Source organism: Stegostoma tigrinum, chromosome 25 (genome assembly GCF_030684315.1).
Source record: "Stegostoma tigrinum isolate sSteTig4 chromosome 25, sSteTig4.hap1, whole genome shotgun sequence".
Classification (NCBI taxonomy): Eukaryota; Metazoa; Chordata; class Chondrichthyes; order Orectolobiformes; family Stegostomatidae; genus Stegostoma; species Stegostoma tigrinum.
This window is the reverse complement of record NC_081378.1, coordinates 4,671,805-4,697,067: the sequence shown is the minus strand read 5'-3', so window position 1 is coordinate 4,697,067 and position 25,263 is coordinate 4,671,805. Positions and strand designations below refer to the sequence as shown.

At 46.5% G+C, this 25,263-nt stretch overlaps 1 protein-coding gene across 2 annotated transcripts in view; it reads right to left on the bottom strand.

Moving 5' to 3' along the window:
- Positions 1-317: 317 nt before the first annotated feature.
- The window catches only part of phyh (phytanoyl-CoA 2-hydroxylase), a 41,916-nt gene continuing 16,970 nt past the window's right edge, over positions 318-25,263 (bottom strand). The window contains exons 5-9 of one of the 2 annotated variants that reach the window (XM_048554368.2): positions 13,067-13,148; positions 12,122-12,303; positions 10,274-10,423; positions 5,756-5,890; positions 318-3,264 (exon numbers count right to left, since the gene is read on the bottom strand). In XM_048554368.2, coding sequence (XP_048410325.2) covers positions 3,211-3,264; positions 5,756-5,890; positions 10,274-10,423; positions 12,122-12,303; positions 13,067-13,148 — 603 coding nt within the window. In that variant the 3' untranslated portion in view covers positions 318-3,210. The remainder of the gene's footprint in view (positions 3,265-5,755; positions 5,891-10,273; positions 10,424-12,121; positions 12,304-13,066; positions 13,149-25,263) is intronic. The other variant, XM_048554369.2, reaches the window with a different exon arrangement.

The following is a 25,263-nucleotide window of genomic DNA, read 5'->3' as shown; positions in this document are numbered from 1 at the left end:
GTTCATCCAGCTTCACACTTTATTATCTTGGATTCTCCAGCATCTGCAGTTCCCATTATCACTGACAACAATGATGGGGTCAGTTGGAAGGATGGCTAGTTTGCAATGCAAAGTGATGCCAACAGCGTGGGTTCAATTCCTGCACTAGCTGGGGTTATGATGAAGGTCTCCTCGTCATCTGTGTGATACCCATCAGGATAAACCACTGCCAGGTTGTTTCACTCTGAAGAGAGAACAGCCTTACAGTCTGGTGGGGACTACGGATACTTTACTATTCTTACTTTAGCATTCGATCCAATATCCCCTCAACAGACATGCTCTGTCAACGCTGCAAATTTTTATTCACAGTGGTGAGATTATGCAGTTAACCACCAGCAAACCTTTTAGTAGCTTATAAGTACACATGTTTTTTTCTGAAGAAAAGATTAGAGTTAATTTCACTTTGGTTAAAGTTTTCTCCATCACTGTTGTTGCTAATGCAGCACCATTTCGACAAAGAGAGGCTGTTTTCTGGTTCTATCAGGTCGTAGTATCTGAGGAATGAAGATACTGAGCCAAAAAACAGGAAACTGAAGAACAAGAATCAACTGAACAAAAAATCACTGAGTTACAACCAGGCAACTGCCGTTCTTTCACTTGTGAGAAGTTACTCAAAGTTTTTTGAAATAACATTGATTCCTGCGTAAGTGTGATATTGGTGCTTTCAGTCTGCAAGCAATGAACAGACAAAAACTCAACAAGTTTCTTGCTCAGAATTTTGAATGCGTGCGGAATGTGCTGCCGGCAGTGGTAGTGGAGTCAGATACTTAGAGATGTTTAAGCGACTCTTGGATAGGCACATGGAGGATAGTAAAATGTAGGGCATGCGGGGTGGATGGATCTTAGTAGGATAATAGGTCAGTGCAACATCATGGGCCGAAGGGCCTGTGCTGTGCTGTTCTGTTCTGTGTTCTACGTAACACCTGAAATCACGCTGGAGAGCCTGCGTGTAGAGGGGAGGAAACGGCCTTGTGGTATTATCACCGGACTGTTAATCCAGAGACTCAGGTCATGTTTGTGGGACCTCAGTTAGAACACCGCCACAGTAGATGGCAAATCTGAATTCGATCATTTTATTTTTAAAGTATTAGCAGTCTAATGATGACCATGAAACCATCGCCAATTGTCAGAAAAATCCATCTAGTTCACTAATGCCCTTTAGGGAAGGAAATTGCCATCCTTACCTGGTCTGGCCTACATGTGACTCCAGACCCACAGCAATGTGGGTGACTCTTAAATGCCCCCTGGGCAATTAGGGATGGACAATGAATGCCGTTATAGCCAGTGAGGCCCTCATCCCATGAATAAATGATGAATGATTATCATGGAACTGAAACACCAGAGAGTGTGAGATATTGGTTTGAAGAGCAGGACATTGCAAATTCCACTGAACAGTCATGCAGACAGGGCAAACATTATCCTAATTCCATAGCCCACTGCCCAGTTACAAACCAGGCACATAACGAAGCAGCTCTAAGACAGTGGGCCTGGTTAGGTAAGAATGGCTTTACTCCTCCTTACACTTTCAAACAGGGCACTGTTTTAACGAAGACCTAGAAACAACATATTAAAACAGAGACGTATCCAATACTGTGAGCCATCACAATTTTCTGCATTGAGGGCATAATCAAAGCTTTCAAAAACAAATGAGCAATCAAATGTGTAAGTGAGAGAGAAAGTCTCTGTGTGTGTGTGTGTGTGCACGCGCACATGTGTATGTGTGCATGCACACGTGTATGTGTTCATGTGTGCGTGTATGTATGTGTGTGAGTGTGTGCATGGTGTGCCCTCGGGAAGCAGGGAGCGATCCTGTATTCAATTCTGCAACCAAGGCCTCTGAAGAGTTAAACATTTCCACTGGACACTCAAGTTGTATTCACACAGCTCGTCAAACATATCATATGGACATGCTAAAAGATAAAAACAGATGGGACCAATTAACCGGTGATGTTTAGATGGTAGTTAATCGTGTATTGAGTTGGTTGTATTGCTAATATTATGGTGAGATTGTGTAACTGAGCACTGATGCAACCCTGTGTCTCTGCCACAATGACGAGTCACTGAGCATGGCTGATAAACTGGTTGTTGGGAATAAAAGGCCAAATAAATCACTCAACACCCAGCATAAGAGTGTTTTTTAAAGTTACATCACTGGGACAAAACCTTTGGGGGTTCAGAAGCTTCTTCACTGGACAAAGGAAGGACACAAACTTTGTACATTTGTGTTCAGCCTATTACAAACCAATCGTATTACTAACCAATCACATACACATCCAATCAGGTTAAGCAAGTGACTGCATGGTCCATGATGGGCATCCTTATTGTCTTCCACAATTTCATCACATTTCCCAGACACCCTTATCTCTATCCTTGGGGCCTTCACAATGCATTGTATTTAACTACATCAATACTGCTAACTGCTGCACCTGTAACTCCAAACGCCCTGCTTGCAGAGAGTGTGTGTGTGTGTGTGCGTGTGTGTGTGTGTGTGTGTGTGTGTGTTGGGGGGGGGGGGGGGGTCTTTTCTTACTGTCTAAGGCTGCGTGGTCAGAGCAATCTCCCTAAACTTCTTCAATGGTTATTGTGATTTTTCTTTTAAAAAGAAAATTATGTATGCATATTCAGAATCTCTAAGTGATTATCTGGGAATCTTAACTACAGTACATCTATTTCTGGTGGATCTCAGACTTTAAACCAGCTAGATATGAAATTCTTCTACCAGCTTACTCAAAGGTGTCCTTATCCAGCTGTCTCTGTCCAATAACTGCAGTTGCATGTATGCAACAAGGACCCTTTGTGTTCTCATCGTAAAACCCTTTGTGTGCTACCATAATCTTGTTACCTTGGATATATTCTGTGTACAAAGCCACAACTGTCCTAATGTTTCTCTGCTATTGTGTGTCAACTAAAACTCACAAGCAGCTATTTTATGTCACCCTCAGCCATGGGCAATCCCAACGCTCATCAAAATATTTGGTTTAAAATTATTTATATGTGGCCTTTTGCAAATTGATTAAGCAAATACACTAATAGGCTTATCTTACTTAAATAAGTGTAATTTTATATTGCAGCAATATTAATTAACAGAGAATCTGAAACACACATGATGATGGATGGCATAAAGTAAAATAAAATGTATATAAACAGACTGCACCCTCAGACAAGATTAATCTACAGGTTAGATCTCTCTCCCTGTACAAGCCGTCCTTTGATGATCCAAACATCCTAGAAAGATAAAACCACAGAGGTATTAGCATTGAATGCCTTCAGATCAGGCTGCATGAGAGCTTGTGATTTGGCATTATCATAGCTGCTGTGTAATGATCTTTGCACACTGACTTTAAAGGGGGTGAGAGAGGTCAGTCTTTGGGTGAGAGAGGTCAGTCTTTGTTTTAAAAGTAGTGCAAAAGCATTCTTTGTTGTAATTTTGTATATTTCTTTCTCTCTCCTTGAATCTTATGGAGTTACTACTTTCAGCTAATCCTTCGATGCTGGCCACACCTCTCTGAAGGAGAAGGGTTCCTGTTTAGGATGGAGATAAGGAGAAATTTATTTTCTCAGACAGTTTTCAGACACAAATTTTCTTCCCAGGGACAAATGGACGGTAGGTCATTAAAGACTTCTGCTGCCTTGCTATAGGAAGGATATTATTAAACTGGAGAGGGTTCAGAAAAGATTTACCAGGGTATTGCTGGGAATGGAAGGTTTCAGTTATTGGGAGAGGCTGTTCTGTGGGAGATTCTCCACAAGTATCTACACAATCCTAAAGACCTAATGCAATTTCTAGCTTTCCACTGGACTGTAAGAAATTGAGGGTGGCCTTATAGAGGTTTATAAAACCATGAGGGACACAGATAAGATGAATAGCAAGGGTCTTTTCCCTGGGAAGGGGAATTCAAAACTAAGGGGCATATTTTCAATGTGAGTGAAAGAAGATGTAAAAAGGACACAAGGGGCAATGATTTTACACAGAGCAGTTAGTGCATGGAATGAACTGCCATAGAAAGTGGTGGATCCAGTTATCACGTTTAAAAGATATTTGGATAAGTACCATGAAAAGGAAAGGTTTGGAGGGATATGGGTCAAATTCAAGCAAGTGGGACTAGTTTGGTTTGGTCAGCACGGGCTGTTTGGGCTGAGGGGTCTGTATCCATGCCGTGTGTCTCACATTAATGGCTGAGTTTAGCAATCTTTGACTGACAAGAGTTGAGGGTTATCAGAGTGCAGGCATAAAGTATTTAGAGCTAAACCAGTTTAGCCACGATGTTGCTGGATGCCGGAACAGATACAATGGTCTGAATAGCCTTATCCTGTATCTACATCTTGTTCTGCTGCAGCTACAGTTGTGGAGTTTCACAAGTTCAACTGCATTTTCCAGTTGTTAAAATCGTGAGCAGGCTGGATTGGGTAGATCGGGAGAGATTAGTTATGGGTGTAAAAGGAACAAGAACAAGAAAGGAGCATAGATTTAAAGTGACTTACAAAAGAAGCAAAGCTGGCTGGAGAAAAAAAAAGGCATTCACACAGCAAATTATTAGGGTGCAAAATCATTGCCTGGAAATGCAGCACTTCAACTGGGACATTCAAGTGGACATTTGATAATTATTTGGATAAAAATAATGTGTGAGGGTCTGGGAAAAATGCAGCAGATTAGCACAAGGTAATGATGCTTATTTGAAAATGGGCTGAATGGCCTCCTGCTGCACTGTAAAGCTGTGGTTCTGACAGTTAACATCGGAGAAATGCAGTAAACTATGTTGCGCCTTTACAGGCCTTAAGTTAGATCGGTGGAAAGGATGCCGATCTTTCTTCAGTAAGTGTGACAGTAGACAGTGTCATGCCCAATAGCAAGAATGACTCCATCATTTTGGAATCTTGTTCAGTGAGGTTCATACCAAGAAACTTGACATCGCTACAGCCTTTGCTGTGCTCGCAACATTTTTTGCCACACACTGTGTACTGATACACGGCAATGATAACAACAATTTCCTTTATGCAGTTTCGGGATGGAAGTCCTTACACAATAGCCAAAAATTGCATTAGGTCTTAAGGATTGTGTAGATAGATATTTGTGGAGAATCTCCCACAGAACAGCTTTAAACACCATTGCTTAACAACAGTAGCTGCCCACAAATCAATTCACGAAAGAAAGCAAACAGCATCAAAATAATAAAGAACTCAGAACTTGTATCAGAGATAATGGGAACTGCAGATGCTGGAGAATCCAAGATAACAAAGTGTGGAGCTGGGTGAACACAGCAGGTTCCCTCACTGCATCCCAAAACCAGCCCAGCTTGTCACCGCCTCCCTAACCTGTTCTTCCTCTCACCTATCCCCTCCTCCCACCACAAGACGTACCTCCATTTCCCACCTACTAACCTCATCCCACCTCCTTGACCTGTCCGTCCTCCCTGGACTGACCTATCACCTCCCTACCTCCGCACCTATACTCTCCTCTCCACCTATCTTCTTTTCTCTCCATCTTCAGTCCACCTCCCCCTCTCTCCCTATTTATTCCAGAACCCTCACCCCATCCCCCTCTCTGATGAAGGGTCTAGGCCCGAAATGTCAGCTTTTGTGCTCCTAAGACACTGCTTGGCCTGCTGTGTTCATCCAGCTCCACACTTTGTTATCTTGGAACTTGATGCAACTAGTTTTGCTTATAAAATAGAATGTCAGTTTGACAAAATGTACTTTTTTTGTTAAGAAAACTTACTGCCAAAGTTACATCTTGGCCAATATTGTACTTCCTTTGGCCTACCCCAAGGATCTCTTGCTCAATATTCTCCTGGCTGGTACCCTTTACATCAATGTAGTAACAGTCTGCACTCGCAAAGTGGCATGAGATTGCCTGGTAGGGGAGAGAAAAATAATCAGAATGCAAACACAGAAGTAACTGAAGATGTGGAAAGCAAAAACAGAGATCTATCCAAACAGACGTTGATGGAAAGGCAGTGATCCTCTGATTAATCCAGCATGTTTCATATAATTGTGTTACCTTGTTTGTGTAGCACAACAGAACTCACCTCATCTGAAATCGCGAGATTATCCATGAGAGGGGAAAGAAACAGGAAGGCCCTGATAGGGGAAATCTATAAGAAATTCCTCTCCTATCCCTAAAATCTAGGCCAGATCCCGGGTCCTGAATCCCCTGCCAGGATGGCATGATGGCACTAGACTAATAAATCTGGGACGTGTGCTCCAATCCCACCACAACAGTTAGCAACTTTTAAATGCAATGACCAGAAGAGAAAGGCATGGTTGTAAAGCTAGTCTCAGTGATGGTGATCATGAAACTATTACCAATTGGCATTAAAACCCACCCCGTTCATTAATGTCCTTGAGGGAAAGAAATCTGCCATCCTTACCTGGGTCTGTCCAACATGTGATACCAGACTCTCAGCGATGTGCCTGAATCTTAACTAGCCTCTCAGCAATTAAGAACGGGCAATAACTGCTGGCCCTGTCAGCGATGTCCATATCGCATAAGATTGTAGAGCGCAAAAAAAACTGTAAGAGTTGATCTAACTGCAGTAAGAAACAAGCCCTGCTCTTAGTTGAGTTAAGTCAGCAGCCACTGCACAGAATGCTAACTTGTTCCAGTGATTTACTATCATCTGGGAGGAGAGCCATACCCTGACATCTGACCTAAATCTGACTTTTAACCTCAGCGATGATCACACCAAGACAGTATGCTGGAAGTAATGTGATGTTGGCTAAATGAAAAGGAATCAAATGTAAGTTTCCTTCTGTTTGAGTCAAGTTAATGAAAATATTAATAATAAAATGAAAATTGGTCTGAACTGAAAATGAAGTACCATCAGAATGACAGTAGCCATTCACTCAGACCTATCTCTCCCGTTTGGCTAAAACCTTTCCAATGGTTTTATGTATTAGGATGAAGATCGCCTACATTGTATCCGGCTTGAGAAACAAAGAAGCCATGTGAACAGTATTTCAGGTAGGTGCCTTTGGGGAGAGAATGGATTTATAGCTGCAAAAATGGAAGGCTTGCCCTCTGTTTTTCTCAGCCTCTCTCAAAAAGACAATGCCTGGTGATAAATCAAATTGAGAAGCATCTATTTAGCAAGAACACAAATCGATCTATTAAGTTCCGCAACCGCTAAAAGATACATATCAAATTAAACAATTGAGGACGCAGGTTAAATCTAAGACTTTAAACATTTTCCTTTCTGTGCAGATACTCTCCTCTATTCCGACTTACCCTTACGGTGTCTGTGTGTGTGTGTGTGTCTGTGTTTGTCTGTGTCTGTGTGTGTGTCTGTGAGTGCGTGTAGTGAGCAGCACGTGTTTTGTGTGCGTGTGCAGTGAGCATGTGTTTTGTGTGTGTGCGTGTAGTGAGCATGTGTTCTGTGTGCGTGCGTGTAGTGCGCATGTGTTTTGTGTGGGTGTGTGTGTGTGACTGTGTGTGCGTAGTGAGCAGCATGTATTTTGAGTGCGTGTAGTCAGCATGTGTTTTGTGTAAGTGTGCAGTTAGCATGTGTGTTGTGTGCATGTGTGTGTGTAGTGAGCATGTGTTTTGTGTGGGTGTGAGCATGTGTTTTGTGTGTGTGTGCGCGTGTGTAGTGAGCATGTGTTTTGTGTGCGCGTGAGCATGTGTTTTGTGCGCGTGTTTTGTGCGCGTGAGCATGTGTTTTGTGTGTGTAGTGAACGTGTGTGTGTGTGTGTGTGTGGTAAACGTGCATTTTGTGTGCATGTGTAGTCAGCATGTGTTTTGTGTGGGTGTGAGCATGTGTTTTGTGTGTGTGTGCGCGTGTGTAGTGAGCATGTGTTTTGTGTGCGCGAGAGCATGTGTTTTGTGTGCGCGTGAGCATGTGTTTTGTGTGTGTAGTGAACATGTGTGTGTGTGTGTTTTGTGTGTGGTAAACGTGCATTTTGTGTGCATCTGTAGTAAGCATGTGTTTTGTGCGCATGAGTATGTGTTTTGAGTGCGCATGAGCATGTGTTTTGTGTGTGTAGTGAATGTGTATTGTGTGTGTAGAGAACATGTGTGTGTGTTTTGTGTGTGGTAAACGTGTGTTTTGTGTGCGTGTGTAGTGAGCATGTGTTTTGTGTGTGTGTGTGTGTGTGTGAGTAGAGTGTGTATGTGTGAGTAGAGTGTGTGTGTGTGTTTAGAGTGTATGTGTGTGTGTGAGTAGAGTGCATGTGTGTGTGAGTAGAGTGCACGTGTGTGTGAGTAGAGTGTGTGTGTGTGTGTTTTGCTTGTGGTGCGTGTGTGGTGAGCATATGTTGTGCGTGTGTGTGTGTGTGTGTGTGTGTGTGTGTGTGAGAGTAGAGTGCATGTGTGTGTGAGTAGAGTGCACGTGTGTGTGAGTAGAGTGTATGTGTGTGTGTTTTGCTTGTGGTGCGTGTGTGGTGAGCATATGTTGTGCGTGTGCGTGTGCGTGTGTGTGTGTGTGTGTGTGTTGAATGCCATGCTTTATTGGTTATCTTGGGGTTAGTCAGTACAGTTCTCCTGTAACACAGTTGCATTCTTGCAAGACCTCGCACTATGGAAAGTGCTGCTATAGAAAATCACGTGAGAGGGAAATTGCTACAGGAAATCGCTACACCTGTACAACAGAAAGTTTGTGCTTTTCCAAACAGTATTCAGTGTTCATCACTCGTGTTACAGTCAATTCATGTTAACGAATCATGCATTATAGCTGAACTACTCATAATAAAATTCTTCTTTTCACTCGACTGGCTCCTTACCTTTGATGCTCAGTGGATTGGATGGCTTGTTTACGGTGCAGACAGACACCACCCATCAGGGTTCCATTCCTGCTTTAGCTGAGGTTCCCATGAAGGGCTCTCCTTCTCAGCCTCTCCCCTCACCTGAGGCATGGTGACCCTCAGGTTAAACCACCACCAGTTCTCTCTCTCTCTATCTAATGAAAGAGAAGCCCTAAACTCCTCTGGGGTCTTTACAATGTTATAACTGAGGCCTAATATGGCAGCATTATTAACTATCTTTGTTGAGACAAACCGAGCTGATTATAAACAGGAGTGCCAACTTCACTCTTCCTCACCTGGTTGTAACAGGGGATTACTGATATCTGGTTGCAGACGATTAGATTCTTGCTTGAAGCCAGACAGGAAATTATATTTCCAGCACCTATTTCAACACTTCCTGTGTCATTGTCTTTATAAACAAAAATGTGGCCAGCCTGGTTCCACATGCTTGACTCCAATTACCTGCAGGTGCTCCTTAACATTTCAATTAACCCTCATTTCTTCCTTCTCGTTGGGAAAGTGCAAACACAGAAGGGCAGTGAAAAATATTCTCCAGTTTTCACAGAAAAATAAATGGAACCTGAGAATGCAATTCCCATAAACACACAAAAAGTACAAAACACAACTGAAATAATCTCTGTACACTGCTGTACCTGGAATAGCACACCGAAGGCCTTTGACCTGCAAAGCAGATTTTGTACAAACATGACTTAACACAGAAAGGTGGATGTATCAGTCCAGTGCACCTCCTGACAGGGCTGATCCAGATGTCAAGGCAGTCAGTCATATGGATCAGCAAGAACATCAGAACCAGGGGCAGGAGTACGCCATCTGGCCCATTGAGCCTGCTCCATCAATCAATAAAATCATGGCTGATCTTTCTATGGACTCAGCTCCACTTTCCTGCCCACTCACCATTACCCTTAGTTTTTTTACTGTTTAAAAATCCATCTATCTTCACCTTAAAAACATTCAACAAGGTATCCTCAACAGCTTCACTGGGCAGGGAATTCCACAGATTAATAACTCTTTGGGTGAAGAAGTTTCTCCTCAACTCACTCCTAAACATGCTTACTTTGAGGCTATGCCTTACTCGTTCTAGTTTCGCCTCTCGTGGAAACAACCTCCCTGTTTCTGTCCTATCTGCTCCCTTTAGAATTTCTTACGTTTACGTAAGATCTCTCCTCATTGTTGTAAATTCCAATGAGTACAGTCCCAGTCTACTCAATCTCTCCTCATAAGCCAACCCTGTTGACTCTGAAATCAACCTGATGGGGCTAGACAGAGCACATGGACTGCAGAAGTGCAACAAAATAGATCACCACCATCGTCTCAAGTGCAACAAGGGATGATCTATAAACGCTTGCACCAAAATGAGAAGGTCCCAGGTTGAGTTTGTGGGGTGAGTCGGTTTTGCAAAGCAAGGTCCTCGTTAAGCTTGCTGCATCAAGTGCATCTCAGATCTGTTCGTTACCTTTCATCGCAAGTGATCCCTTACCTTTCGGAAGCCCTGAGTCTGATTTGCTCCCGATCCATGAATGAGCAGAGGATGGAAGAACACAGTGTCACCCTTCTCCATCACAAGGTGAACCCTGGGGTGACTAGGGTCATAATCATGAATGCCATGATACATCTTGTTGACACCGCCCTGAACATACATACAGGAGATGGAGAAACAATATATTACTTTTCTGGTTAACGAACATCAATTATCCTCAGCTGCAACTGAGAATCACAAAATTTGGGCACTTAAAATTAAATTAGAAGCGACTTGAAAACATACTGCTGTTCCCTCACTGTCGCTGGGTCAAAATCCTGGAATTCCTTCCCCAGTGGAATTCTAGAGCCATCTACGGTGTGTGGACTGCAGAGGTTCAAGAAGGCAGCTCCTCACCACCTTCTCAAGGGCAACTAGGGACGGGCAATAAATGCACAACCAGTGATGCCCACATCCAACGTATAAAAACAAGAGGCTGCCAATGTGGTCACAGGAAATTCATACAACCGACAATGGGATAATGGCTGGACAACTAATCTTTCCCTATGCTGACTGAGGAATAATGGGCCAGGGCACCAGAGGTAACTCAGATTAAAGCAAAATACTGTGGATGCTGCAGAAAGAGGCTGGCCTTCTGAAAATGTGTCAGTCTGGGCTCAAAATGTTAGCTCTGTTTCTCTCTCCACAGATGCTGCTCAGCACCCCAGAGGGGCAATAAATAAAGGACATGGGTATCCCAGACAGGGGATACCCATTTCCTGGGAACAAATAAAAAACACAAAGGAGCTTTTTTGTTGAAAACTGGAAGTGCTGCAACTGTGAGAGACAGCAATTGTTTTTTGACAGTTGCAGAAGCATTCTTAATTCTTGCACTAAAATGAAAAGTGAGGTCAACATTTAATTGGTTCGATCTCAGTACATAGTTGCTATCTTGCAATAAGCTACATCTTGCTTTAGACTAGAGCCTACTCTCATTAGAAGTGCCTTTCCTCCACCACACTCGTCCAAGCTGCCCCTGTAAATCCCAAAGTAAAAAGGAACGTTGGGAACACCGACTCTTCATGATGGTGACCAAGAGTCCAGCTCGCTCAAATCAACATGGCCAGCACTGGCCATCAACAACAGATCACAGCAGCCAACACAAGTCTAACCTTAAAATATAAAATAAGGATTAATGAAGGCAAAGCAGAAAAAAAACGGAGTTTCTAATAAAATCTAGTGATTTGTTTAGTATATGTGTGCTTTCAATGTGCAACAGAAGTGTTTTTTAACAGTTACCATGACAACTACCCATCTCACCACTACGCAGTTCTGTGCTTGCAAAAATATTATAGTCAGGCACTTTACCCGTCATCCATGCTCCTCTCTGAATTTCCTCATTTGCAGTTACTTTCCTCTTGTAAGGGAGACTAAAGGAGGTGTTTCAGAATTAAGGGTCCCTCTATTAAAACAGAGACCAGGACTTGTTATTTTTTTCTCTCAGACAGCTGACGGTGTGTGGAATTCTCTTCTACTATAGAAAGTACTGGAGGCTGGGTCTTTCAAGTTTGTTACAAAAATGCTTTAGACAGATTTTCAGTAGACTAGGGAGTCGAGCATTGTGGTGGGAGGGGCAGACAGGAAATTGGAGCGAAGACTATGACCAGATCAACCTTGGCGTTATTGAATGTTGCAGCGGGCTTGAGGCGCCAAGTGGCTCACCTCTGCTTCTGTTGGCTATGTATCGCCTCCCTCTCATTTCCTACCCTCAGTGATTTTCTCAACATCGTGTGTTTGCAATGGTGTTTTTTTTTCTTTAAATCATTTGATTTTTGTTGCACACAGACAGCACTGTAGCCGAGCACACACCTTCCACTCTGGGTAGTCATGTCGTTTTAGTCTCCCCTTGTGTGTCCCTGGCAGCACAACAAGGCATCCATTGTTGCGATCCACTCTCTCCATGGCTGTCCACGCGCACACTATCCAATCCGCAGGTCTAAAGGCGAAATAATGCAAATCCTGATGCATAGGATGTCGGGATGTCTTTGCTCCTGGAAAGGCAAAACATACGGTGATCACTTCCCCCAACTTTGACAAACGTTTATCATCTCTCTCCAGCTCTTACTGAGGTATTAATACCGAGTAATTCCCACAATATATCTTGAGCTACCAAATGTCCACATCATTGCCAAGATCTACCACGTACGGGGGAAGGGGAAAAATAAAACAGAACGCTTCACCTTAATAACTACTTTGCAAGTTAAAGCTTATTGTGACATAATGCAGTAAATGACTGGCAGCTGTTATCAGAAAACTGAAAATAAGTCTACAGGCAGTGGGAACAGCATTAATTTTAAGGGATTAATTGGTTCAATGCTTCAAAACATTTGCAGCTGGAATTTTTCAGCTCATGACAATATATGAATACCTTAATTAGTTCCGTAAGAAAACTGACAATCTGGCACTACACTAGTTTCAAAACAAACTTCACCTACGAGAGGTGGGCTTCGCTGGCTCATACTGCCCGTCCCTAGTTGCCCTTCAGATGGTGACGGTGGGAGCTGCCTTGTTGAACTGTGCAGTCCACCCCCAGACACCCAGAGTTAGGAAGGGAATTCCAGGACTTTGACCCAGCTGCAGTGAAGGAACAGCGATGCATTTCCAAGTCAGGATGGTGAGTGGCTTGGAGGGGAAGTATACAGATGGTGGTGTATCTGCTGCCCTGTCCTTCCAGATGGAAGTGGTTATGAGATTGGAAGGTGCTGTCTCAGGAGCGTTTTAAACATGCATTGAGTGAAACTTTCTTTCCGATACCTGAATCGGGGGGCTTGTTGATCAGCATGGTGTGCATCGCCATGATGTTGGGGCCAGTAAAACACTCCACATACTTCAAGATCTAAAAACCAAAACCAAATATAATTGAGAAGAAACATCACAGATTACTCCTCTTTGTCACAGAATTCACTGTGAAGCAATCCTGTCGGTAATTTAAAGAATTCAACAAACCACTTGAAAGCAAACAACAAATGTTACCGTGAAAGAGAAGGTTTTGAATCCGATGCGGTTACCATTCACATATGAGAATGACTTACAGAGTCACAAATATTTCACCATAAACTGCTATTTAAATGTCCAAATTATTAATGAAACTACATAATGTTTCTGACAAGCAACACAGAATGGTTACAATTCAGGAGGCCATTTGACCTGTCCTGTTTGTCCTGGCTCTCTGCACAAGCAACATAATGATCCCTACTTACACTCCTAGATATTTTCCGAATCAAACTGTTCAGAGTTGGAGTCATAATGCATGGAAACAGACCCTTTGGTCCATCTAGTCAATACTGACAGTGTTCCCAAATAAACTCATCCCATTTGCCTGCGTTTGGCCCATATTCCTCCAGAACTTTCCCATTCATGTACTTACCCAAATGTCTTTTAAATATTGTAACTGTACCCACATCCACCAGTTCCTTTGGAAGTTCATGCCACACATGAACCACTCTCTGTCTAAAACGTTGCTCCTCATGTACCTTTTAAAACTTTCTCCTCTCGCATTAAAGATACGCCCCTAGTTTGAAATTCCCCACCCTAGGGAAAAGACCTTTGTCATGCACCTTATTTATGCCCCTCATGACTTTATAAACTTCTGTAAAGTCACCCCTCAACCTCTGAAGCTCCAGTGAGACAAGTCCCAGCCTACTTTTATAACTCAAAACCTCCGCTCCTAGCAACATCCTCATAAATCATATTTGAACCCGTACTAATTTAATAATATCCTTCCTATAACAGGGTGACCAGAACTGCACACAGTACTCCAGAAGAGGCCTCACCAATGTCCTGTACAACCTCAGCATGACGTCCCAACTCCAAGAATCAAAGGTCTGAGCAATGAAGGCGAGCGTGCTAAATGCCTTCTTACCACCTTGTCCGTCTGTGACACAAATTTCAAAGAATTATGTACCTGAACCCCTAGGTCTCTCTGTTCTGTAAAACTACCCAGGGTCCTACTGTTAATTGTACTGTTAATTCTTATCGAAAAGACAGGGAAGTGGGCAGAGGGAGTGGGGTTTCCTTGTTAGTTAAGAATGGAATTAAATCTATGGCATTGAATAACATAGGGTCAGCGGATGTGGAGTCTGTGTGGGTGGAGTTGAGGAACCACAAAGGCAAAAAAAACTATAATGGAAGCTATGTACAGACCTCTTAACAGTGATCAGGACCAGGGGCGCAAGATACACCGAGAAATAGATAGGGATGTCAGAAAGGCAAAGTCACGGTGATCATGGGGGACTTCAATATGCAGGTGGATTGGGTGAATAATGTTGCCGATAGATCCAAAGAAAGGGAATACATGGAATACTTACAGGATGCCTTTTTGGAACAGCTTGTGATGGTGCCCACAAGGGAGCAGGCTGTTCTGGACTTAGTGCTATGTAATGAGCCAGACTTTATAAAAGATCTTAAAGTAAGGGAACACTGAGGAGGCAGTGATCATTATGTGGTAGAGTTCAGTCTGCAGTTTGAAAGAGAGAAGGCAAAATCGGACGTAATGGTGTTAGAGTTAAGTAAAGGTAATTACAGGGGCATGAGAGAGGAATTGACGAAAATCGACTGGAAGCAGAGCCGAGCGGGGAGGACAGTAGAGCAACAATGGCAGGGGTTTCTGGGTGTAATTGAGGACACAGGACAGAGGTTCATCCCAAAGAAAAGAAAGATTATCCAGGGTGGGATTAGACAGCCATGGCTGACAAAGGAAGTCAGGAAATATATCAAAGGAAAAGAGACAGCCTATAAAGTGGCCAAGAGCACTGGGAAATCAGAAGATTGGGAAGGCTACAAAAACAAACAGAGGATAACAAAGAGAGCAATAAGGAAGGACAGACACTTCGGCTTGAAATGACATTCTGTCACTTCAGCAAATTGAAATCGCCTCCTGTCGTTAGCAGTCACTTCGTGAACAATCAATACTGTATCCTGCTCTCTTTATGTTTTCAATGTAGTAATTGTTTGTGTCTCATGTCATTGTCCAATGTAGTGACTGTATCATGTATCATGCCATTGTGAGATGTAAAGTTGCTTTATGTATTATGCACTCAATAAGGTATAAAAAGCGGGGACTGTCCGCTGCTCGGGGAGAATTGCTTACGAGACTCTACACTCTGTGCCAGGTTGAGTACAGTGATCCTCCATAGCTTGTACTTGCTTTGTAATAAAGGATTTGTGTTTTTCTAAACAGGTCAGTATCATGTCATTGCATCAGGTCCGTGAGGGTCTCCAAAAACAAACCAAACATTTGGCACTGTGAGCAGGATTCCAACAGAAACAGCAGTCTCACGTGGGGGGCTGAATAAGTGATCGATTGAGTGTCGGTGGAGTGAGACTGACGGGCCCGCAAGGTACGATTCACCTTGGTCTCTCTCACTAACCTGCCACCATGTGACCTCTTGTCCCTGCGGGGCTCTGTACTGACGGAACCCCGAGCTGACTCACGGTCTTGAACACTGCTAAATCCTAACGCCAGGAGGTTTGAGTTCCCAGGTTAGTAAAGTAAAATCCGGGAGGTTGGAGTCGCCCGGTGGACGGGGTTAGAGTCCCCAGGTCAGGTAACTGGGGAAATCCGGGAGGTTACAGTCTCCAGATCAGGTAACTGGGAAAATCCAGGAGGTTAGAGTCTCCAGGTCAGGTAACTGGGGAAATCCGGGAGGTTACAGTCCCCAGGTCAGGTAACTGGGGAAATCTGGGAGGTTACAGTCTCCAGGTCAGGTAACTGGGGAAATCCGGGAGGTTACAGTCCCCAGGTCAGGTAACTGGGGAAATCCGGGAGGTTACAGTCCCCAGGTCAGGTAACTGGGGAAATCCGAGAGGTTAGAGTCCCCAGGTCAGGTAACTGGGAAAATCCAGGAGGTTACAGTCTCCAGGTCAGGTAACTGGGAAAATCCGAGAGGTTACAGTCCCCAGGTCAGGTAACTGGGGAAATTCGGGAGGTTACAGTCTCCAGTTCAGGTAACTGGGGAAATCCGAGAGGTTACAGTCCCCAGGTCAGGTAACTGGGGAAATCCGGGAGGTTACAGTCCCCAGGTCAGGTAACTGGGAAAATCCAGGAGGTTACAGTCCCCAGGTCAGGTAACTGGGGAAATCCGGGAGGTTACAGTCCCCAGGTCAGGTAACTGGGGAAATCCGGAGGTTACAGTCCCCAGGTCAGGTAACTGGGGAAATCCGGGAGGTTACAGTCCCCAGGTCAGGTAACCGGGAAAATCCGGGAGGTTACAGTCCCCAGGTCAGGTAACTGGGGAAATCTGAGAGATTAGAGTCCCCAGGTCAGGTAACTGGGGAAATCCGGGAGGTTACAGTCCCCAGGTCAGGTAGCTGGGAAAATCCGGGAGGTTACAGTCCCCAGGTCAGGTAACTGGGGAAATCCGGGAGGTTAGAGTCCCCAGGTCAGGTAACTGGGAAAATCCAGGAGGTTACAGTCCCCAGGTCAGGTAACTGGGGAAATCCGGGAGGTTACAGTCTCCAGGTCAGGTAACTGGGAAAATCCGGGAGGTTACAGTCCCCAGGTCAGGTAACTGGGGAAATCCGAGAGGTTAGAGTCCCCAGGTCAGGTAACAGGGAAAATCCGGGAGGTTACAGTCCCCAGGTCAGGTAACTGGGAAAATCCGGGAGGTTACAGTCCCCAGGTCAGGTAACTGGGAAAATCCAGGAGGTTACAGTCCCCAGGTCAGGTATCTGGGGAAATCCGGGAGGTTACAGTCCCCAGGTCAGGTAACTGGGAACATCCGGGAGGTTAGAGTCCCCAGGTCAGGTAACTGGGGAAATCTGAGAGATTAGAGTCCCCAGGTCAGGTAACTGGGAAAATCCAGGAGGTTACAGTCTCCAGGTCAGGTAACTGGGAAAATCCGAGAGGTTACAGTCTCCAGGTCAGGTAACTGGGGAAATCCGGGAGGTTACAGTCTCCAGGTCAGGTAACTGGGGAAATCCGAGAGGTTACAGTCCCCAGGTCAGGTAACTGGGGAAATCCGGGAGGTTACAGTCCCCAGGTCAGGTAACTGGGAAAATCCAGGAGGTTACAGTCCCCAGGTCAGGTAACTGGGGAAATCCGGGAGGTTACAGTCCCCAGGTCAGGTAACTGGGGAAATCCGGAGGTTACAGTCTCCAGGTCAGGTAACTGGGGAAATCCGCGAGGTTACAGTCCCCAGGTCAGGTAACTGGGAAAATCCGGGAGGTTACAGTCTCCAGGTCAGGTAACTGGGAAAATCCGGGAGGTTACAGTCCCCAGGTCAGGTAACTGGGGAAATCCGAGAGGTTAGAGTCCCCAGGTCAGGTAACTGGGAAAATCCGGGAGGTTACAGTCCCCAGGTCAGGTAACTGGGAAAATCCGAGAGGTTACAGTCCCCAGGTCAGGTAACTGGGAAAATCCAGGAGGTTACAGTCCCCAGGTCAGGTATCTGGGGAAATCCGGGAGGTTACAGTCCCCAGGTCAGGTAACTGGGAACATCCGGGAGGTTAGAGTCCCCAGGTCAGGTAACTGGGGAAATCTGAGAGATTAGAGTCCCCAGGTCAGGTAACTGGGAAAAACCAGGAGGTTACAGTCTCCAGGTCAGGTAACTGGGGAAATCCGGAGGTTACAGTCTCCAGGTCAGGTAACTGGGGAAATCCGCGAGGTGACAGTCCCCAGGTCAGGTAACTGGGAAAATCCGGGAGGTTACAGTCCCCAGGTCAGGTAACTGGGGAAATCTGAGAGATTAGAGTCCCCAGGTCAGGTAACTGGGGAAATCCGGGAGGTTACAGTCCCCAGGACAGGTAGCTGGGAAAATCCGGGAGGTTACAGTCCCCAGGTCAGGTAACTGGGGAAATCCGGGAGGTTAGAGTCCCCAGGTCAGGTAACTGGGAAAATCCGGGAGGTTACAGTCCCCAGGTCAGGTAACTGGGGAAATCCGGGAGGTTACAGTCTCCAGGTCAGGTAACTGGGAAAATCCGGGAGGTTACAGTCCCCAGGTCAGGTAACTGGGGAAATCCGAGAGGTTAGAGTCCCCAGGTCAGGTAACTGGGGAAATCCGGGACGTTACAGTCTCCAGGTCAGGTAACTGGGAAAATCCAGGAGGTTAGAGTCTCCAGGTCAGGTAACTGGGGAAATCCGGGAGGTTACAGTCCCCAGGTCAGGTAACTGGGGAAATCTGGGAGGTTACAGTCTCCAGGTCAGGTAACTGGGGAAATCCGGGAGGTTACAGTCCCCAGGTCAGGTAACTGGGGAAATCCGGGAGGTTACAGTCCCCAGGTCAGGTAACTGGGGAAATCCGAGAGGTTAGAGTCCCCAGGTCAGGTAACTGGGAAAATCCAGGAGGTTACAGTCTCCAGGTCAGGTAACTGGGAAAATCCGAGAGGTTACAGTCCCCAGGTCAGGTAACTGGGGAAATCCGGGAGGTTACAGTCTCCAGTTCAGGTAACTGGGGAAATCCGAGAGGTTACAGTCCCCAGGTCAGGTAACTGGGGAAATCCGGGAGGTTACAGTCCCCAGGTCAGGTAACTGGGAAAATCCAGGAGGTTACAGTCCCCAGGTCAGGTAACTGGGGAAATCCGGGAGGTTACAGTCCCCAGGTCAGGTAACTGGGGAAATCCGGAGGTTACAGTCTCCAGGTCAGGTAACTGGGGAAATCCGGGAGGTTACAGTCCCCAGGTCAGGTAACCGGGAAAATCCGGGAGGTTACAGTCCCCAGGTCAGGTAACTGGGGAAATCTGAGAGATTAGAGTCCCCAGGTCAGGTAACTGGGGAAATCCGGGAGGTTACAGTCTCCAGGTCAGGTAACTGGGAAAATCCGGGAGGTTAGAGTCCCCAGGTCAGGTAACTGGGGAAATCCGGGAGTTTACAGTCTCCAGGTCAGGTAACTGGGGAAACCTGGGAGGTTACAGTCTCCAGGTCAGCTAACTGGGGAAATCCGGGAGGTTAGAGTCCCCAGGTCAGGTAACTGGGGAAATCCGGGAGGTTACCGTCTCCAGGTCAGGTAACTGGGGAAATCCGGGAGGTTAGAGTCCCCAGGAGGCCGGGGTTAGAGTCCCCAGGTAAAAGTGGTAAAGTAAGTCCGGGGGCGGGGGTTAGTATAATATGGTAAAGTAGAACAAGTGTTCAGACGTCGGTATAGAATAGTTACAGCGTCTGTCTGCGTCAGCCACCCTGCCTTAGGCCGGTTGTTAAGAGGGGAAATCCCCCACGCGAAGTTCAGCACCCTGAAGTGGGGGTTAAGACTATGGACACTGGTGAAGTATTTAGAAATAAGTAAGAAGTAAAAGTGCGTTAGATAAGTCGGGTGTCGGATTGTAACCCTTTACAGTGGTTATGCCGGGATGACCCCGAAAATGAAGTACAGTACAGACGTCTTTCGGCATGCCTAAACAAAAAATTGGGAGATGAGAATTGGCCGTTAGGGAGAACGCGGGATATGGATCTACGTATTAAAGCCGAGGAGGCACTATGGACACATAAAGTGGGAAGCAAATGGGAAGGGTTAATGTCATCCTGGAGAAAGAGAGCTGAGGAGCTGCCTGAGAAATCAATAATGATACAGATGAACAAGACAAGGATGACTGGGGAAGGCACCCCTCTGCCCCATCGGGACCACTACCCCCTCCACAACTCTACCCGTCCTTGGCCACGCCAACACTGCCATCAGTCCCAGCAATTGCCCGTAGCCCTATCACCGCCACCGTACACTGGCCAAGCCAAGCCTCCTGCTATAGAATCTCCAAGCCCTTCAGTAATCAGCCCACATGAGTCTCCTGACAAACCCGCGGCTTGTACAGACCCTGTCTCCTGTCGTACTACGTCTAAAACTAAACAGCAAAACAGGAAACAGAATGCAGAACACACCGTTAGTGGACAAAAGGAGGGGCGGCAGGATTCTTTTAAAACCCATAAGGGAAGCCCGGAAAAACATAAGTCCCATGTGCAGTTCAATCGACCCTCCAGCACCTGTTTAGTGTTCCCTAGCGATTCTACAAGTAGCAAAGAGTATGATAGTCCCGATTCACAGGCAGAGGATAGAGAATGTGAGGACAGGGTTTGGGAGAGACGCTCGGAAAACCGTCCCCTAAGAAAAATCAGCAACAATTTCCTAATCTCACGGTCCATCACCCAAACCCAACACACAAGGGGGTCAAAATACAATGCAGGTCTATCCCCCTTGGAAGCCACAAGAGATGTGTTTAATTATGTCAAGGGCCCTCGATCGAAAGACTAACCCAGAAGATTTTACAGATTACATCCTGGGCACTATTCAAAAGTATCAAGCCACTTCCCCAAGACCTCTTCAGCCTGTGCTGTATCTATGCTGCGCTCTCCAGCCCTCAGGGTCAGTCCCAGGAACTTGACCTCCCTCAACCCTATCTGTGCCTTCTCAGGGTTACCTTCAACCCGCTCTTGCACAAGAGTTGTAACAACTCGCTAAGTAGGGGGCCATGTTCCTCACTATTTTCTGTGAACAACAGGATGTCATCCACGGACTGTACAAGCCTGTGCGGCTCACTGAAATCTTTTAAACAGTCTGCCATACACTGGTGGAAAATGCTGGGGTACTTATAGAAACCCTGTGGCAGACAACTCCACGTGTACTCGTCCTCACCCTCAACAACTTCTCTTTCGATTCGTCCGACTTCCTACAGACTAAGGGGGTGGCCATGGACAACCGCATGGGCCCCAGCTATGCCTGCCTCTTTGTAGGTTACGTGAAACAGTCCCTCTTCCGCACCTACACAGGCCCCAAACCCCACCTCTTCCTCCATTACATTGATGACTGTATCGGCGCCACCTCTTGCTCCCCAGAGGAGCTCGAACAGTTCATCCACTTCACCAACACCTTCCACCCCAACCTCAAGTTCACCTGGGCCATCTCCAACACATCCCTCACGTTCCTGGACCTCTCAGTCTCCATCTCAGGCAACCAGCTTGTAACTGATGTCCATTTCAAGCCCACCGACTCCCACAGCTACCTAGAATACACCTCCTCCCACTCACCCTCCTGCAAAAATTCCATCCCCTATTCCCAATTCCTCCGCCTCCGCCACATCTGCTCCCACGATGAGGCATTCCACTCCCGCACATCCCAGATGTCCAAGTTCTTCAAGGACCGCAACTTTCCCCCCACAGTGGTCGAGAACGCCCTTGACCACGTCTCCCGCATTTCCCGCAGCATATCCCTCACACGCCGCCCCCGCCACAACCGCCCAAAGAGGATCCCCCTCGTCCTCACACACCACCCCACCAACCTCCGGATACAACGTATCATCCTTCGACACTTCTGCCACCTACAATCCGACCCCACCACCCAAGACATTTTTCCATCCCCACCCTTGTCTGCTTTCCAGAGAGACCACTCTCTCCGTGACTCCCTTGTTTGCTCCACACTGCCTCCAACCCCACCACACCCGGCACCTTCCCCTGCAACCACAGGAAGTGCTACACTTGCCCCCACACCTCCTCCCTCACCCCTATCCCAGGCCCGAAGATGAGTTTCCATATCAAGCAGAGGTTCACCTGCATATCTGCCAATGTGGTATACTGCATCCACTGTACCCGGTGTGGCTTCCTCTACATTGGGGAAACCAAGTGGAGGCTTGGGGACCGCTTTGCAGAACACCTCCGCTTGGTTCGCATTAAACAACTGCACCTCCCAGTCGCAAACCATTTCCACTCCCCCTCCCATCCTTTAGATGACATGTCCATCATGGGCCCCCTGCAGTGCCACAATGATGCCACCCGAAGGTTGCAGGAACAGCAACTCATATTCCGCTTGGGAACCCTGCAGCCCAATGGTATCAATGTGGACTTCACCAGTTTCAAAATCTCCCCTTCCCCCACCGCATCCCAAAACCAGCCCAGTTCGTCCCCCTCCCCCCACTGCACCACACAACCAGGCCAGCTCTTACCCTCCACCCACTGCATCCCAAAACCAGTCCAACCTGTCCCTGCCTCCCTAACCTGTGCTTCCTCTCACCCATCCCTTCCTCCCACCCCAAGCCGCACCTCCATCTCCTACCTACTAACCTCATCCCACCTCCTTGACCTGTCCGTCTTCCCTGGACTGACCTATCCCCTCCCTACCTCCCCATCTATACTCTCCTCTCCACCTATCTTCTTCTTTTCTCTCCATCTTCGGTCCGCTTCCTCCTCTCTCCCTATTTATTCCAGTTCCCTCTCCCCATCCCCCTCTCTGATGAAAGGGTCTAGGCCCGAAACGTCAGCTTTTGTGCTCCTGAGACGCTGCTTGGCCTGCTGTGTTCATCCAGCTCCACACTTTGTTATCCACATGTACTGCTGTCCTTTAAAAGTAAATGCGCGTTTGTACTGGTCCTGCCGAACCGGGACAGACCAGAAACCATTTGAGATATCCAGCACCATGAAATTCTGCCCCACCATCCCCCCTCCGCCCCCCCCGGCTTTAAGGCAGGAGAGCGCCTTTCCATCAATGGCACGCGCCATTGTTTTGAAATTCACAATCACTTCTCCAGGTCGTTGATACCTCTTGAAACTTCTCCCACAGCTGTGGCCCTGCTGGGTCCTTGGGCCCATCATCCGTTCATCCATTCCAGTTCTGAGGAAGGGTCGCTGGACCTGAAACATTAACTCTCTTTTTTCCAAGAATTTATGATTTTTGTGCATGACAAATTTGGTTAATTTTTTAGCATGTATAATCTGGTCAATCAGTTGTATTTTTCTGCTATAACCAGTGAAAGGAATCCTGGAGCCACAATTTTCCTGATTGTGCTAGGACATAATTATTTGACAGAAAGGGTGTTTGCTGCTGTTTAAGAGCAATCTTATGCTGAATCTTTCAACCACCATTCTGGGCCTGTTCAAACAGTGTTTACACTATAATTCTTGACTAGATGTTGACTGATGGTGATGTACACACACACCTCCAAAACCTCCAACTCTTGCTTGGTAATTTTTTTAAACCAACTAGCGTTTTCGTCCCCCTCCAGCCACTCTCTCTCTAAGCTCAGGACACCATTGCAATGTTAGTGCCAATACTGCCTCCCTGGTTCAGTTTGGCAAATGGGACATTGTGACACTGTGCAAATAAGACATGGGACAGAGCAGAGATTCCCTCTGTGTAATAACCCTGTTGCCCTTCCTCCTAAATGATAGTAATCATCATGTGGAGTGGGTATTGAAGCTGTCCCACCAAGTGTGTGGATCTGCCTCACTACCACGAGCACCATCGTTGCCATGGGTCAGTCTACGCTCCTTGGTGCTCCCCTCAAGTCCACAAGGTGAGGGAGAGAATGCTCCTGTTCTGAACCCAATCCCCTGCCCCATCCCAGTGTTCACTGTTTACTGCCTGTAAGTGGGAAGTCATCCTACTCTCTTCTGCTGCTTCTGCATACACCAGGGCTACAATGAAGCCATGTGATTAAAGCCAGCCAATCCTGAACCCACCACTACATGCTGCAGCATCTCTACTGTGTCTGTCTGATTTGTCAGCTGTTACTTTGCAACCCCCGCTTCCCTGCCCTGCTGTTCCTCAATAGTGAACATAGGACTTAGAGCAGGAGCAGCCTTGCAAATCTGCTCTGCCATTCACTAAGATCATGGCTGATCTCATTGTGGGTTTCAACCCCACATTCCTGTTTCTTTCTCTTGTGTATGTGCTGCCATTCTTCAGAGATCAAGGATATAACTGTCGCAGTCTACTACATCATTTACACATGCGCATACATCATACTGTAACTGATAGATTTACAGTAGGCCCTTTAAACTTGAACCATAATGGCCAGTTGTCTACTACTCCACCTGCCTGGACACTAGCTCAGGGATAACCCCCTTGTTCCCAGATTCTACTTGTTCAGAGGGTATAATAAAAATTTGGTCTGCAGCCTGTTTGGCAGCCAGATCAGCCCGGGTATTGCCCCAAGTAACTACAGAATCATCGGAGGCATGGGCAGCGTTACCTCTCCTTACCTCTTCCTGCTCCACTATTAACCCAGCCACATTTCTGAGCGAATCCCCAGACGAGCTCTTAGAACCCCCACATGACTGCTTGCTAAGGGACCAATTTCTAACCTCTCCCCGCCTGGACCTTACTGATGCTCCACTCCCTTCCCCGGACCTTACCCTGTTTCTTGATGACAGTTCCTCCATGTCTCCCTTGGGTACCCCCCTCTCTGGATAGGCGATTGTCGATGCTGCCTCCACATTATAGTGGGCAGCGTTTGAGCCCCCAGTGTCTGCTCAGAAGGCAGAATGTTTTGCGCTCACCCGTGCCTGCATCTTAGCCGCAGGGAAGTCAGCGAATATTTACACCAACTCTCGCTCTGCCTTTGGAGTCTCCCACAACTTTGGCTGTTGTGGTCTCAGCTTGGATGTTTAACGCCCTCAGGTACACCCATCCAGAATTCCCTGTATGTTAAAAACCCTTCTCCAGGCAATCCTCCTCCCTAGACGATTGGCTATTATCAAATGCGCTGCCCATGCCTCCGATGATTCTGTAGTTACTCGGGGCAACGCTCAGGCTGATCTGGCTGCCAAACAGGATGCAGACCAAATTTTTATTATACCCTCTGAACAAGCAGGCGGTGAATGACACGCCTTCTTCAGACAAGATGGGCATGCCAGATATGGTCACTGTTCAGCACTAACAGGGGGACGCCCCTGCTTCTGAAAAGCATATTTGGAAGGTGCATGGATGTTCGCATTCTGTGTCCTCAGACCTTTGGGTTACCCCAGTCGGTCAAGTGGGTATACCTGATACTTTGTTACCGATGCTATTGACTGTCTGTATTCTGACACACCCCCACCTTGGCAAGGAGGGAATGAGCGATATTATGCTCTGTACCCGGTGGCACCTCAGGCTGAACGAGGCAGCCCAGTCTGGTACAGCATCATGTCTCACATGCCAGCAAAACAGTGTGGGTCAGGGGCTGAGATGCTCACCAGGAAAAACACCCTTGCCAGGTGGACCATTTGAATGCATTCAGCTAGATTTTATTGAATTACCGAGCATAAACTGTTACAAATA